Here is a 14,148-nt window from a genome sequence, read left to right as displayed (position 1 = left end):
GTAGCATGTATGAACCAGTAAAAGCACTTTTACAAATATGATAAAGTTCAAAAGCAAAAGAGTAAATAGCTTTTTAAAAGAGTGATTATTTTTCCCTATTTGGTGTAATAACCTTCAAATCAATAAGTTTCTTGTGCTACACACTTTCTAAAGCAGCCTATGTTGTTCCTCAGGGTTCAAGCTCTCTCCTTAAGAAATTTCATTCAAATCAGTTTGGCAGGTTAGTCGTGAAAATGTAACAGACAGAGTTGCTTTCACAATTATAATATTACTATGGTTATGGATAAAACTATCAATTATAATGTATTTATTGTCCATGATCTGATTTTGATGAAGTAAAGCCTGCACGGTGCTCCAAGCTCAAGTTACCTGCGAAAACCCAATGAAAATTCGTCTAATAATGGTTTGGAGATAGCGTGTTCATACAGACAGACAGACAAGACAGTTTTAGTAAAACTTTAAATCTTTTTTTTTTTTTTTTTTTCCTCTCTGTGGTCTGATTTTCATGAACTGAAGCCTATACAGTGCCCCAAGCTATGCCCAAATTACATGCGAAAAACCCATGAAAATTTGACCAGTAGTTTTGAAAAGTGTGTTCAAACAGACAGACATGACAAAATCAAACAATGGAAAATACAGGATGGGATGTACCGATATGCTACTCATCATATGGTGGAGATGCTGAGTCGCAGATATGCACAACAAAAAGACTGTCAGAAAGTGAGCTTTCAACCAACTAGGCCTTCATCAGAAATACACACACACACACACACACACACACACACACACAGAGAGAGAGAGAGAGAGAGAGAGAGAGAGAGAGAGAGAGAGAGAGCTAGCTTACTTTCTAATAATCTTTTTGTTGTGCCTATCTGCGACTCTGCATCTTCGCTATACAGACAGACATGACAGTTTTACATTTTTATTATTAGTATAGATTTACATTAATGATCTAGTGGATGACGTTGGAGGCTTCCTAAGGCTACTTGCGAATGATGCTGTTGTCTTTAGGGAAGTTGCAGTGGCAGAAGACTGTAGCAAAATGTAGAAGAACGTGCAGAGTATTGACAGTTGGTACAAGGACTAGCTGTTAACCCTGAACATAAGTAAGAGTAAAATGTTGCACATAAACAGGTAAAGAGATTAGTCATTATTTTATTACCCTGTTGATGACAAATCACTGGAAGTAGTAACTACCATAAAATACCTGAGAATTTCCATCTGGAGTAATCTAAAGTGGAATGACCATATGAGACAAATAGTAGCAAAAGCAGGTGCCACACTGAGATTCATTGAGAGAATCTTAAGAAAATGCAATTAACCCACTAAAAACATAGCTTACAAAATTCTCATTTGACCGATTCTTGAGTTCATCCAACAAAGAATGGCACATTTTGTTGTGGGATCTGCATTACTGACAGGTTTATCTTGAAATTTCAAGAGTGTATGTTTCAAGAAGAATCAGGCAACATGTTACTTTCTCTCACAAAAACTGATCAGCCAGAACATTGTGACCACCTACCTAATAGCCGGTATGTCCAGCAGTGACAAATCCTCGCATGGAACCAGTGAGGCCTCGGTAGGTCACTGGTGGGAGTGTACACCACACCTGCCTGCATAAGTCACCTAATTCCCGTAAATTCTGAGGAGGGGGCCAATGAGCTCTGATTGCACATCAAATCATATTTCAGACATGTTCAATTGGGTTCAGATCTGGCGATTTGGGGGGGTCAGTACATTAATTGGAACTCTCCACCGAGTTCCTCAAACTACTCTTGTGACATGCCGCATTATCTTTTTGTAAAAAGCCGCTGCTGTCATAGTTGCTGATGTAGTGGTGTTAACATTGGAATGTGCGTGGGTTGTCAGCTTTGAGACCCGTCGTTAGGTATGTCTAGTGCACTGTGTGTTCAGACACACTTGTACTCTGCCCAACAATAAAGTCTCATGTTAGATCTGCCACAGTTTTACACCATTTTACCAGTCTGCCAAGCCAAAGGCATCCGACATCTGTAATGAGGGGTAAATGCCTAGCCCCATAATGTCTGGACATGGTTTCACCTTGGTTTTGCCATGTGTTGAAGACTCTCACTACAGAATTCCTTGCAATTGTTTGCTGATGATATGTGGTGTATGGGAAGGTGTTGAATATGTGACTGTAGTATGATACAAGATGACTTAGACAAAATTTGTAGTTGGTGCGATGAATGGCAGCTGGCTCCAGATGTAGAAATGTTTAAGTCTATGCAGCTGAGTAAGAAAGAAAACCTGTAATGTCCAGATACAGCATTAGTAGTACATACGTTTGAATATCAGAATGTTATGTTGCAAAATAGTATGAAATGGAATGAGCATATGAGGATTGTGGTAGGGAACGCGAATGGTCAGTGTAGGTTTATTGGGAGAATTTTAGGAAAGTGTGGTTCATCTATAAAGGAGATAGCATATAGGATGTTAGCGTTACCTTTTATCGAAGACTGCTCGAGAGTTTCAGATATGTACCAGGTCAGATTAAAGGAAGAGAATGAAGCAATTCAGAGCACCAGGTCAGATGAAAGGAAAAGAATGAAGCAATTCAGCGGCAGGCTGTTTCATTTGTTACCTGTAGGTTGGAACAACATGCAAGTGGTACAGAGATGCTTCAGGAACACAATGGAAATCCCTGGAGGGAAAATGAAATTCTTACAGAGGACCCATATTGAGAAAATTTAGAGAACTAGCATGCAGAACAATTCTACTGCCACAACATACATTTCACATTAGGACCATGAAGATAAGATACAAGAAATTAGGGCTCATACGGAGGCATATAGAGAGTCGGTTTTCCCTCACTCTATCTGCTAGTGGAACAGGAAAGGAAACTACTAATAGTGGTACAGGGCACCCTCTGCCATGGACCATACAGTGGCTTATGGAGTATGTATGTAGTAGAGGTAGATGTAGATAGTCATAGGATACTATGGTTTTTTTTTTTTTTTTTCATTTTGTGAAGTGCACAGTTTTACATTTCTGATCATTTAAAGCAAGTTTCCTGTCATTGTACCATTTTGTAATATTATCAAGATCTGTTTGAACATCTGTGCAGCTTTTTTCAAACAGTACTTCATTGTATATAGCTGCATCATCAGCAGAAGGCCTGAGACCACCATTATTATTATTTTTATTATTATTATTATTATTATTATTATTATTATGGTTTACCTGGTTCATTTTGTTTTCTTATGTAAGGACTTCATATAAAAATGCATCTCTGCTATATGGTGAGTAGCAACTTTTTCCTTTTCATAATATTGTTATAAAAACTATTAAATGTATATAAAAATTACAGAGTGTAAGCAAACACACAAAAATTTTATAACTGTGTGTCTAGGTCTCTTAACCATCCACAAACTCGGTGTAACTAAATGCAGTTCTCCACCAGGAAATTTTCATAACAAACACTCCTCAACTTCCTCGAGTCAGTGAAGCTCATATAATATTAGGTACAGAAAGCTTGTTGAAAGCTGTAATTGACCGCAGTGAGATTTTTGGGGAAAATTTAAGCGTATATCGAAAGGATAGGCAAATTGGAAATGGAGGTGTGGTGTATTTGTTGCTGTAGACAAAAATCTCACATCCACCAAGATATAAATCGAAGCTACATGTCAAACTGTTTGGGAAAGACTAGTATTACAGGGGCCATAAAATGATAATTGGATCCTTCCCTATCACCCACCGGACTCATCTCCTGGTGTAATCAAAAACTATAGGGAAAACCTCAGTTCACTTACTTTATTCTGTAGTCATTGGTGAAGACTTTAATCATCCAACAATTAATTGGGAAAATTACAGGCTTTTAGTGATGGGGGTGATAAGACATCTTGTGAAGCATTACTAAATGCCTTCTTCGAAAACTACCTAGAATGGATAGTTTGGAACCCTAGTCCTGATGGAAATGTATTGGATCTAATGGCAACTAATAAACCTGACCTCTTCGAGAATGTCCATATTGAAACTGGTATCAGTGACCATGAAGTGGTTGTGGCAACAATGAGTACCCAAGTACAAAGGACAACTGAAACAAGCAGAAAGATATATATGTTCAGTAAGCTAGATAAAAAATCAGTAATATCACATCTCAGTGAGGAACTTCAAACTTTCAGCACAGGCAGGACCATGTAGCGGAACTCTTTGTCAAGTTTGAAACAATAGTTGACCACACACTGGATAGATATGTACCCAGTAGAACAGTTCATTATGAGAGGGAACCTCCGTGGTATACAGTCACTGTAAAGTAACTTCTAAAGAAACAGTGATTGTGTGGCTATAGATAGAGAGATGCTGAATGAAACATGTCTCGCTGACAAGAGAATAATGTGTGATGCCTAGAGAGCAATGCATGATGCCTTCAATGACTGCTGTAACAGAATATTGTCAAGTGACCTTTCACTGAACCCAAATAAATTCTGGTTGTTTGTAAAGGCTGTTAGTGGCACCAAAGTTTGTGTCCAGTCCCTAGCAAACGGGACAGGAACAGAAATGAGGGTAGCAAAGCAAAAGCTGAAATGCTTAACTCCATTTTAAAATGTTCCTTTACAAAGTAAAACCCAGGACAATTGCCCCAGTTTAATCCTCGCACTGCTGAAAATTGAATGAAGTAAGTATTAGTGTCAGTGGTGTTGAGAAACAGCTGAAATCATTAAAATTGAACACAACACCAGGCCTCGATGGAATCCCTGTCAGATTCTGATCTGAATTTCAGCTGAGTTAACCCCTTTTCTCACTATAATGTATCGTAGATCCATCAAATAAAAAAACCATTCCCAGTTCTTGGAAAAAGGCACTGGTCACACCCATAAACAAGAAGGGTAGTAGAAGTGATCCACAAAACTACCACCCAGTACCCTTGACATCGATTTGTTGTAGGATCTTAGAACATATTCTGAGCTCATATGTTATGAAATATGTTAAACCTAATGCGCTCCTCAATGCCAGCCAGTGTGGATTTCAAAAACATCAGTCATGTAAAACCCAACTCTCAGTTTTCTCACATGACAAACTGAAATCCTGGGATCAAGGCAATCAGGTAAATACTGTATTTCTTGATTTACGAAAAGAATTTGACTCAGTACCACACAAAGATTTATTGTCAAAAGTGCAACCATATGGTGTACCAAGTGAAATTTGTGACTGGGTTGAAGACTTCTTAGTAGAGAGGATGCAGCATGTTATCTTCAATGGAAAGTCATTGTTGGATGTAGAAGTAACTTTGGGTGTGCCACAGGGAATTGTGTTGGGCCCCTTTCTGTTCTTGTTGTATATTAATGATGTTGCAAACAATATTAATAGTAAAATCCGGCTTTTTGCAGATGATAGAGTTATCTATAATGAAGTACTATCTGAGAGAAGCTGCATAAATATTCAGTCAGATCTTGATTAATTTCAACATGGTGCAGAGATTGGCAGCTTGCTCTGAATGTTAGAAATGTGAAATTGTGCACTTCACAAAACTAAAAAATGTATTATCCTATGACTATAATATGAGTGAGTCACTGTTGGAATCGTCCAACTCATACAAATACCTAGGTGTAACACTTTGTAGTGATATAAAATGGAGTGATCACATAGGTTCAGTCATGAGAAAAGCAGGTGGTGTTCTTTGTTTTATCGATAGAATACTGGAAAGTGCAGTCAGTTTACATAAGAAATTGCTTACAAATCACTCGTGTGACCAGTTCTAGAACATTGCTCAAGAGTGTGGGATCCATACCAGACAGGACTAACAGGGGATATTGAATGTATACAGAGAAGGTAAGGTCAGCACAAATGCTCACAGGTTTGTTCAGTCCACGGGAGAGAGTCACAGAGATACTGAAGGAAATGAACTAGCAGACTCTTGAAGACAGACGTAAACTACTCCGAGAAAATCTATTAACAGCGTTGCAAGAACCAAATGGCTTTAAATGATTACTCTAATAATATACTACAACCCCCTATGCATCACTTGCATAGGAATTGTGAGGATAAGATTAGAATAATTACTGCATGTACAAAGGCAATCAAAAAATCATTCTTCCCACTCTCCATACGTGAATGAAACAGCGAGAAAACCTAATGACTGGTACAATGGGACATACCCTCTGCCATGCACATCAGGGTGGTTTGCAGAGTATAGATGTAGATGTAGGTGTGGATTTAGATGTAGACTGCTGCTTTACAGTGAAGAGAAAGTTTCCACATCACGTTGTACTGTGAGAGCTAAGCTGGTGGGAGCCTAAGCTCCTGGCAGTGTCGCCCAAGCCAAAAAACAAAGATTAGTCTACAATGATGCCTTTGATGGCCTTCAGGAGTGGCCGGACATGGGGCAGGAAGAGCTTTCAGATAGGGTGAAGTCAGTATTCCTGGGGGAAATGACCCCAAAGAAAAATTAAGCACTTGGTGCTTTGCAGTTAGATGAATGTCTTACCAATGGCTAGAGGAAGTAAATGGTGATCAAAAATTACTGGCAAGTCATGAGGCCAGGAGGTGGGGGCCTCACCACATGTCTAGCCTGGCTACAGAGCAGCATGGCATACTGGGAACTTTAAGTTACTGCTAATCTTCAAAGAAACCTGCCTGATGGATTGAATAGAAGACAACCCGAGCAAAGAAAAGGTAAACAATTAGGAATAGTGGATAAGCTCAACATTAAGACTTGGAATATGAGAAGCTCACACTTAATAGAAACAGAGCTATCAAAAGAACTGAAGCAATGAAATATTAATATTGCAGAAATTACAGAAACAAAGAAAAAGCTAAGAGGAACAGTAGATTTAGAGGGGTACCTAATGATTACAGTGCTTTATGAAATGACAAAAGAGCTAGGTGTGGAGTTACTATATTAGTAGATAGTAAATGGAATTATAAAATTGAAGATTATGCTTACATAAAAGATAGAATCATAACATCAAGTTTCGGAATAGATCAAGGGCATCTGTCAGTGATTCGAGTGCACACTCCCAGGGATGGAAAAAAAGAAGACACCAAAGCTTTTTATGAAACCCTGCAAAGGCAACTTGATAAATGCAGCAAAACAGACCACCTTTTAATGCCAGAATAGGAAATAACACAGTACTTGTAACTGAGGCAAACTTGTGACGAACAACTCATAAATGATAACGGACATTCTTTTATACATTTTGCCTCAAGTAATGGTCTGAAAATTACTAATTCTTTTTTAAAAAGAGAGATACGTAAATACACTTGGAAATGAGAGGACAGAGGTCAGTAATAGATTATTTGATTGCCAAAAGTAAAAAAAAGTAAACAAGTTCAGAAAGTTCGTGTTTTCACAGACAGTGACAATTACTTGGATCTGTACTTGGTAGTAGCAAAAAATAGCTGTGCACACTAGACAGAAAAGAACAAGGAGATTTGAGACAAGAAGGGAAGAAAGTTTTAAGGTCTACCTGTTACAGGATGAGAGCATAAAACATCTATACCAAAAAGACTGAATATTTGCCTTAGTCTGACAGATGCAAATGATAGCTCAGAAACTGGATGGCAAAGCTACATATTGAAGAGGCCACAAATGAGTCCTAGGAAAAAAGAATAAAAGAAGAAGTAAGAAGGGATTAAGAGTATGGAATGAAGATATCACAAAAGCAGTTGAGGAAAAGAAACAAGCATACCAAATATATTTACAGATTTACGGGAAAAAACAGAATCTGCAAAACAAGAATACCATAGGGCATCGACTACATGAATACCGATCATCTGAAACACCAGTTAACCAAAAGGATCTAGTGATCAAATTTGAATTTGTGCACAATACGCTTCTGCTAGCACCTGCTAATTCTTTGGGGCTGCAGCTCTTTTCCTCTCCAACAATGAGCAATCACGTGCTTGACCTTGAGTCAGTGATGTGTGAGTCTTCACTTGTAACATCATGCTGTAGTTGTACCATACACAATGACAGACAAACATAAACATATTGTTGTCAGTGTTTCCAATAAACTTAAAATAATAAACCAATTGATGTACGCTGTTAGTGGATCAGTTTTAGCTAGCATGCCACAGTATTGGACACTGAAAGGAACGGTGATGACATCACAAAATTTATGAGTCAACCTGACAGTGGAAATGGAACCTCACACAGACAAACGTCGTAAATGGCAGAAAATCCTGGTTTAGACACTGCAGTTTACACATAGTTCATGCAGATACATAACCAAAGACAACAAAAAAGTGGCCCTCTGATTTGTAAAAAAGTGCTTGAAATGGATAGGAAACTTTAGGTAATGCTGATTTTAAAGCAACTACTAGCTGGCTTATGCATATCGAATCTAGACATGGAATTAGGGAATTGGACATGCAAGGTGAAAAATTATGGACTGAACATTTTAAAGACTATTTTAATAAACTGATTGATACAGAGGGCCATAACAAAACCATTATTTACTGATAAAACTGAATTGCATTGGAAGAAAATGCCAACAAAATCCCTATTTTCCAGGGAAGAAATGTCAGCATCTTGTCATAAGACGAGCAAATCTCCCATCACTGCTATGCTATGTAGAAATGTTACTGGAACACACAGGCTATCCTTGCTGTTTGTGGGGAAGTCTAAGAATATGCAGTGCTTTATGGGACTAAAAACTTTTCCATTCACTTACAAGAATCAGAAGAATTCATGGGTGGTTAGAATCATTATTACAGAATGATAGGACATGAACCGTGGATCTTGGCGTTGGTGGGGAGGCTTGCGTGCCTCAGCGATACAGATAGCTGTACTGTAGGTGCAACCACAACCGAGGGGTATCTGTTGAGAGGCCAGACAAACATGTGGTTCCTGAAGAGAGGCAGCAGCCTTTTTAATAGTTGCAGGGGCAACAGTCTGGATGATTGACTGATCTGACCTTGTAACACTAACCAAAATGGCCTTACTGTGCTGGTACTGTGAACGGCTGAAACCAAGGGAAAACTGCAGCCATAATTTTTACTGAGGGCATGCAGCTTTAATGTATGGTTAAATGATGATGGCGCCCTCTTGGGTAAAATATTCCGGAGGTAAAATAGTCCCCCATTTGGATCTCCGGGCGGGGACTACTCAGGAGGACGCCGTTATCAGGAGAAAGAAAACTGGCGTTCTATGGATCGGAGTGTGGAATGTCACATCCCTTAATCAGGCAGGTAGGTTAGAAAATTTAAAAAGGGAAATGGATAGGTTAAAGTTAGATATAGTGGGAATTAGTGAAGTTTGGTGGCAGGAGGAACAAGACTTCCGGTCAGGTGAATCCAGGGTTATAAATACAAAATCAAATAGGGGTAATGCAGGAGTAGGTTTAATAATGAATAAAAAAAATAGGAGTGCAGGTAAGCTACTACAAACAGCATAGTGAATGCATTATTGTGGCTAAGATAGACACAAAACCCATGCCTACCACAGTAGTACAAGTTTATATGCCAACTAGCTCTGCAGATGACGAAGAAATTGATGAAATGTATGATGAGATAAAAGAAATTATTCAGATAGTGAAGGGAGATGAAAATTTAATAGTCATGGGTGACTGGAATTCGATAGTAGCAAAAGGAAGAGAAGAAAACATATAAGTGAGTATGGAATGGGGGTAAGAAATGAGAGAGGAAGGCGCCTGGTAGAATTTTGCACAGAGCATAACTTAATCATAGCTAACACTTGGTTTAAGAATCATAAAAGAAGGTTGTATACATGGAAGAATCCTGGAGATACTAGAAGGTATCAGATAGATTATATAATGGTAAGACACAGATTTAGGAACCAGGTTTTAAATTGTAAGACATTTCCAGGGGCAAATGTGGACTCTGACCACAATCTATTGGTTATGAACTGTAGATTCGAACTGTGTGTTCGTGCAGGAAGTGTGTTCACATCATAAGCTTGAGGAGAACAGTTATCTCTACTCATTGCCAGTTGTGGTAAGGTGTTGAGTAAGACTAACTACCATCTGATGGCAGCAGTTAGCATAGGCGAATGTGCAGAGCAATTCAGAACTGGACTACTGTCCAACATGGCATCTGCTATATTAGTCCACTCGTATGAATGGGCATTAACAAAGTATGCCCATTGTTTTGATTGCCCTCTTCCCCTTCACTCTGCAAGCATCAGTATCCCCATCTTGCCTCTTCAACACATCTGTCACACAATAATCCTGACATCAGTTTCTGCTGGTTCCTGACCCATTCCTCGTCTCACCTACATCTACATATGTACTCTGCAAACAACTGTAAAATGTGGTGGAGAGCATTTGTACCATTGGTAGTCTTTCCCTTTCCTATTCAACTCGAAAATGAAACCAGTAAAAAATGATTGTTCGTATGCCTCTGTATGAACCCTAATCTCCCACATTTTTTTCTTTACACAAAATAAATGTTGGAGGCAGTAGAATCAATATGCAATTTGTCACATATGCTACCTTTCTTCACTTCCTCAACGGCAGTTTGTGAAAAAAAATCATCTTCTTTCTTTCAAAGACTCACATGCAAACAGAGGGAGCGTTTCTATAACATGCTAATACTGATCAGACCTGCTGGTAAGAAATATAGCAGGACACCTATGAATTACTTTGGTGTCTTGCTTTAATCTTACCTGGTGCAGTTCCCAAACAGTCAAGCAGTATTCAAGGATTGGTTGCATGCAGTTAGCTGTAGAGGTGTATTAGATATTCCAGAACTTTCCCGAAAAGCCATTTTCCTCCGTTACAAGTGACCTTTTGCTGTTCCTCTGGTTCATTATGTTCCTCTATGTTATATGTACATATTTAATCATAGTGACATAGTCAAGCAGCATACCATTACTACTGTGTTTGAACATTACAAGAATGTTTCCCCTGTCTGTCCAAATTAAATTATCTTTGTCCTAGCCCCCCCCCCGCCCCCCAACCCCCCTACACACATATACACACACACTCTCTCTCTCTCTCTCTCTCTCTCTCTCTCTCTCTCTCTCTCTTTCTCTCTTTCTCCATCCCTCCCTCCCTCCCCGTCCCCCATACCTTCCAGTTTCAGCTCACCTCTGTCTCTCTCTCCATCCCTCCCTCCCTCCCCCATACCTTCCAGTTTCAGCTCACCTACTTCATCAGAGGAAACATGTCCATTTGGCTCACAGTTCATGCTGAATGTACGGCCAAGTGATGTGGCTGTGTGCATTCTGGAATATTTCATCATCTTGCTTATGTACATATCTACTAACCAGTGAATACCTCTATGTCGAATACACGTGGGCACATGTTCCCTGACCAATGAATACCTCTATGTCGAATACATATGGGCACATGTTCCATTGTTTGTGTTCTAGCAAAGATTTTATACTAATAAATTACAGTAATGATGTGGAGTGCTGATAAGACAGATCATACATTGCTGAAAATACTATATTTCCTTGTCTAACTAAAGGTACAAAGTCTGGAAGAAGCCAGATTTACTTGTAGACAGTCAAGGTTGTTTTATACACTCAAGGCTCTACAGCCTTTATATGTTGGAAGAAAATAATTTCCAATAAAATATTGACAAGATTCTTTAAAGTATTTGTCTTCCTGTCTGTTCTCTTATCTCTTTGTAACATTATTTCTTATGTTCTTACTTTTTCTTTGTATTTGTAACTATGTGGCCTTATATCTGAATTTCATTCTTTGTAGGTTTAAAACAGTGCGGTAGCTTGAATTTGGCTCAGACCAAGGACAGGATGATATCATTACGTCGTCGAATGGCATACCATCAGGCAACCGGTTTACATTGCGAAGTAAGACAATTTTGCTTGACAAATCTGAATACAGCAAACTGAAAGAAATTTCTGAAATGTATTAACAGACAGAAGAGCAGTATCTTCTTGCCAGATTTCAAAAGTGGGAGCCTTTGGAATGGGGATGACACAAGAAGTATGAATCATGGTTGAATGTGTAGCTTCTGAAGCCTTTAAATATTTCATTGATCAAAAGGAAGGAAGGAAGGAGAGGGTCAAAGGAAAAGGTTGACATCTGAAGGTGTTTGCAACAACTGTCTTTTCTGATTCATCCCCTATACATTATGTTACTCCAAGTGCAGGGTTTTCAGTGATTTTTCTCCCCCTTTCCTCTCCAGTTCTTGTTCATAGTACCTTTTTGTAACATGAAGATGCTGCTCTTCTGTCTCCGATGTTATTAATGACCCTTTCATATTTATTTAGAGGCCATAGTCATTGTGCTGCAATAATACTTATGTAGTTTTAAGTACATAAAAGAGAGAGAGATTAAATTTTCTGCTCGTTATTGAAAATAATTTATTGAAGCAGCATTTTTGTACCTGGTGTTTCTAATGAATGATATAATTATTATTAGAAATTTATTTTCATTGTAAATTTGTTAGTAAATCTGTATTGTGTTTAAATCATTAAAGAAATCACATTCAGTTTGGCAGTTATCAAACATTTCATTGACAGATGTAGTCATCTTTCATAGATACTATTAACAGTGATCTTACATGTGTGTGCTGCCTGGTTGGAGTTCAGCAGTGAGAAAACATTGGACAACTGCTCACTGCAGCAGCAGCAGAAGAAGAAGGTGATTACACCATTGGTGAAAATACTGTGTGCATAAAAGAATTATCAACTTCTTTGGATATGTGAAAATGTATTATTTTAGATAGATTTCTTTATTAGACAGGGTGAAGAAAGAGAATTGGGAGTGGGGGTGGGAGGGTAATAATAAAATTTTTCCAGGAAAGAGGATAATGAATCAAGCAAAATTTGATAACTAACCAGCTGTTTTAAACACACTATTTGGGACAATATATACAAAGCGGCAGCCATTCAGTGACAACTGTTTGGAAGGCAGCATCCTTGAAAAGTTAGTGAAAAGCTAATTGCAAGAATATTTTGGGCTGCAACAATTATCCCCAGTTTTTGAGGAGCATAACCATTATTTCCTTGAGGAAATCAACTCTGTAGCAATGTAATTTTGCACACATGCTCAAATAATGATAAATGATATAGGAAATGTGTTTAAAATTTCACTTTTGTTTTCTTTTTCATCAGTGACTTAATTTAAATTTACTGAGCTATTTTTTACAGAAAAAGTTCATTCACACTTTCCAAACCTCAACAAAATTAAAGCACTCTGTCTTCAGGCCCCGGGTGGCCTACCGGGACCGTCTGACCGCCGTGTCATCCTCGGTGGAGGATGCAGGTAGGAGGGGCGTGGGGTCAGCACACCGCTCTCCTGGTCGTAAGATGGTATTCTTGAGCGAAGCCACTACTATTCGGTCGAGTAGCTCCTCAATTGGCGTCACGAGGCTGAGTGGACCCCGAAAAATGGCAACAGCGCATGACGGCCTGGATGGTCACCCATCCAAGTGCCGACCACGCCCGACAGCGCTTAACTTCGTTGATCTCACGGGGACCAGTGTATCCACTGCGGCAAGGCCGTTGCTCTCAACAAAATTAAGACAAGGCATTTTAGATTTCGTAACTGCAAATATTGAAAAGACCAGAGAATGAACAACTTAAAAAATTAAGTAATATGAGAGTTGTACAAACACTTATTACTTTGTCATAAAACTAAAGAAGAACAGGTTGAGCGGGACTGGTCACACATAAGAATGATAGAGGATGTACTACCTAGTATAGCATTCTCTAGAAAAATACATGAAGTACAAGGAAAAGGGAGATGCAGAAAGAAAGCGTCTCTCATGACATCAATTTCTCAAATACAAGTTTAGTGATTTTTCATTTCTTTTTGTGAACGTATTTTTGTGGGAAGTGTCTCATGAACTTCGCTGTGAAAATTTAGCATCTGTTACTGTACAAATTCAAAAACATGTTGTTCACTCATATGCATATGCTGACCATCACCACCTTCTTGTTGCCCAAAGTTGATTTGTTAATTTTGAAGTAAGTTACTAATTTGGGGGAGGGGGGCTAGTCCCATTTTCATTTCAAGGCACTTGTCACGCTGAGATAGTGACACACCACAAAGAGAGATAGCAGCGGAAGAATTTGAATAAACATTTTTCATAATACTCATCTTGTATTCTTCTTCTTTGTTGTAAGTTGTAGGCTTATAGTTCATTCTAAAATATAAGTTTTTATTCTGCTCTATAGATGTTTGGATCCATCCTATCGAATAATATGAACACTGGTGGACTTTCTGGAATAGAGCATGTATGTTTTCAGTCATT

At 38.6% G+C, this 14,148-nt stretch overlaps 1 protein-coding gene across 2 annotated transcripts in view; it reads left to right on the top strand.

The window, feature by feature from the left end:
• The window catches only part of LOC124615854 (pyruvate dehydrogenase phosphatase regulatory subunit, mitochondrial-like), a 168,754-nt gene that overhangs the window by 31,666 nt on the left and 122,940 nt on the right, over positions 1-14,148 (top strand). For both annotated transcript variants that reach the window (XR_006979814.1, XM_047144013.1), the window contains exon 4: positions 11,634-11,737. Coding sequence is in view for 1 of the 2 variants with exons in the window: in XM_047144013.1 (XP_046999969.1) it covers positions 11,634-11,737 (104 nt within the window). In the remaining variant the exon portion in view is untranslated. The remainder of the gene's footprint in view (positions 1-11,633; positions 11,738-14,148) is intronic.

This window comes from Schistocerca americana, chromosome 5, assembly GCF_021461395.2.
Source record: "Schistocerca americana isolate TAMUIC-IGC-003095 chromosome 5, iqSchAmer2.1, whole genome shotgun sequence".
Taxonomy (NCBI): domain Eukaryota; kingdom Metazoa; phylum Arthropoda; class Insecta; order Orthoptera; family Acrididae; genus Schistocerca; species Schistocerca americana.
Note: the sequence above shows the minus strand (reverse complement) of the source record. Positions and strands in the feature narration are given on the sequence as shown.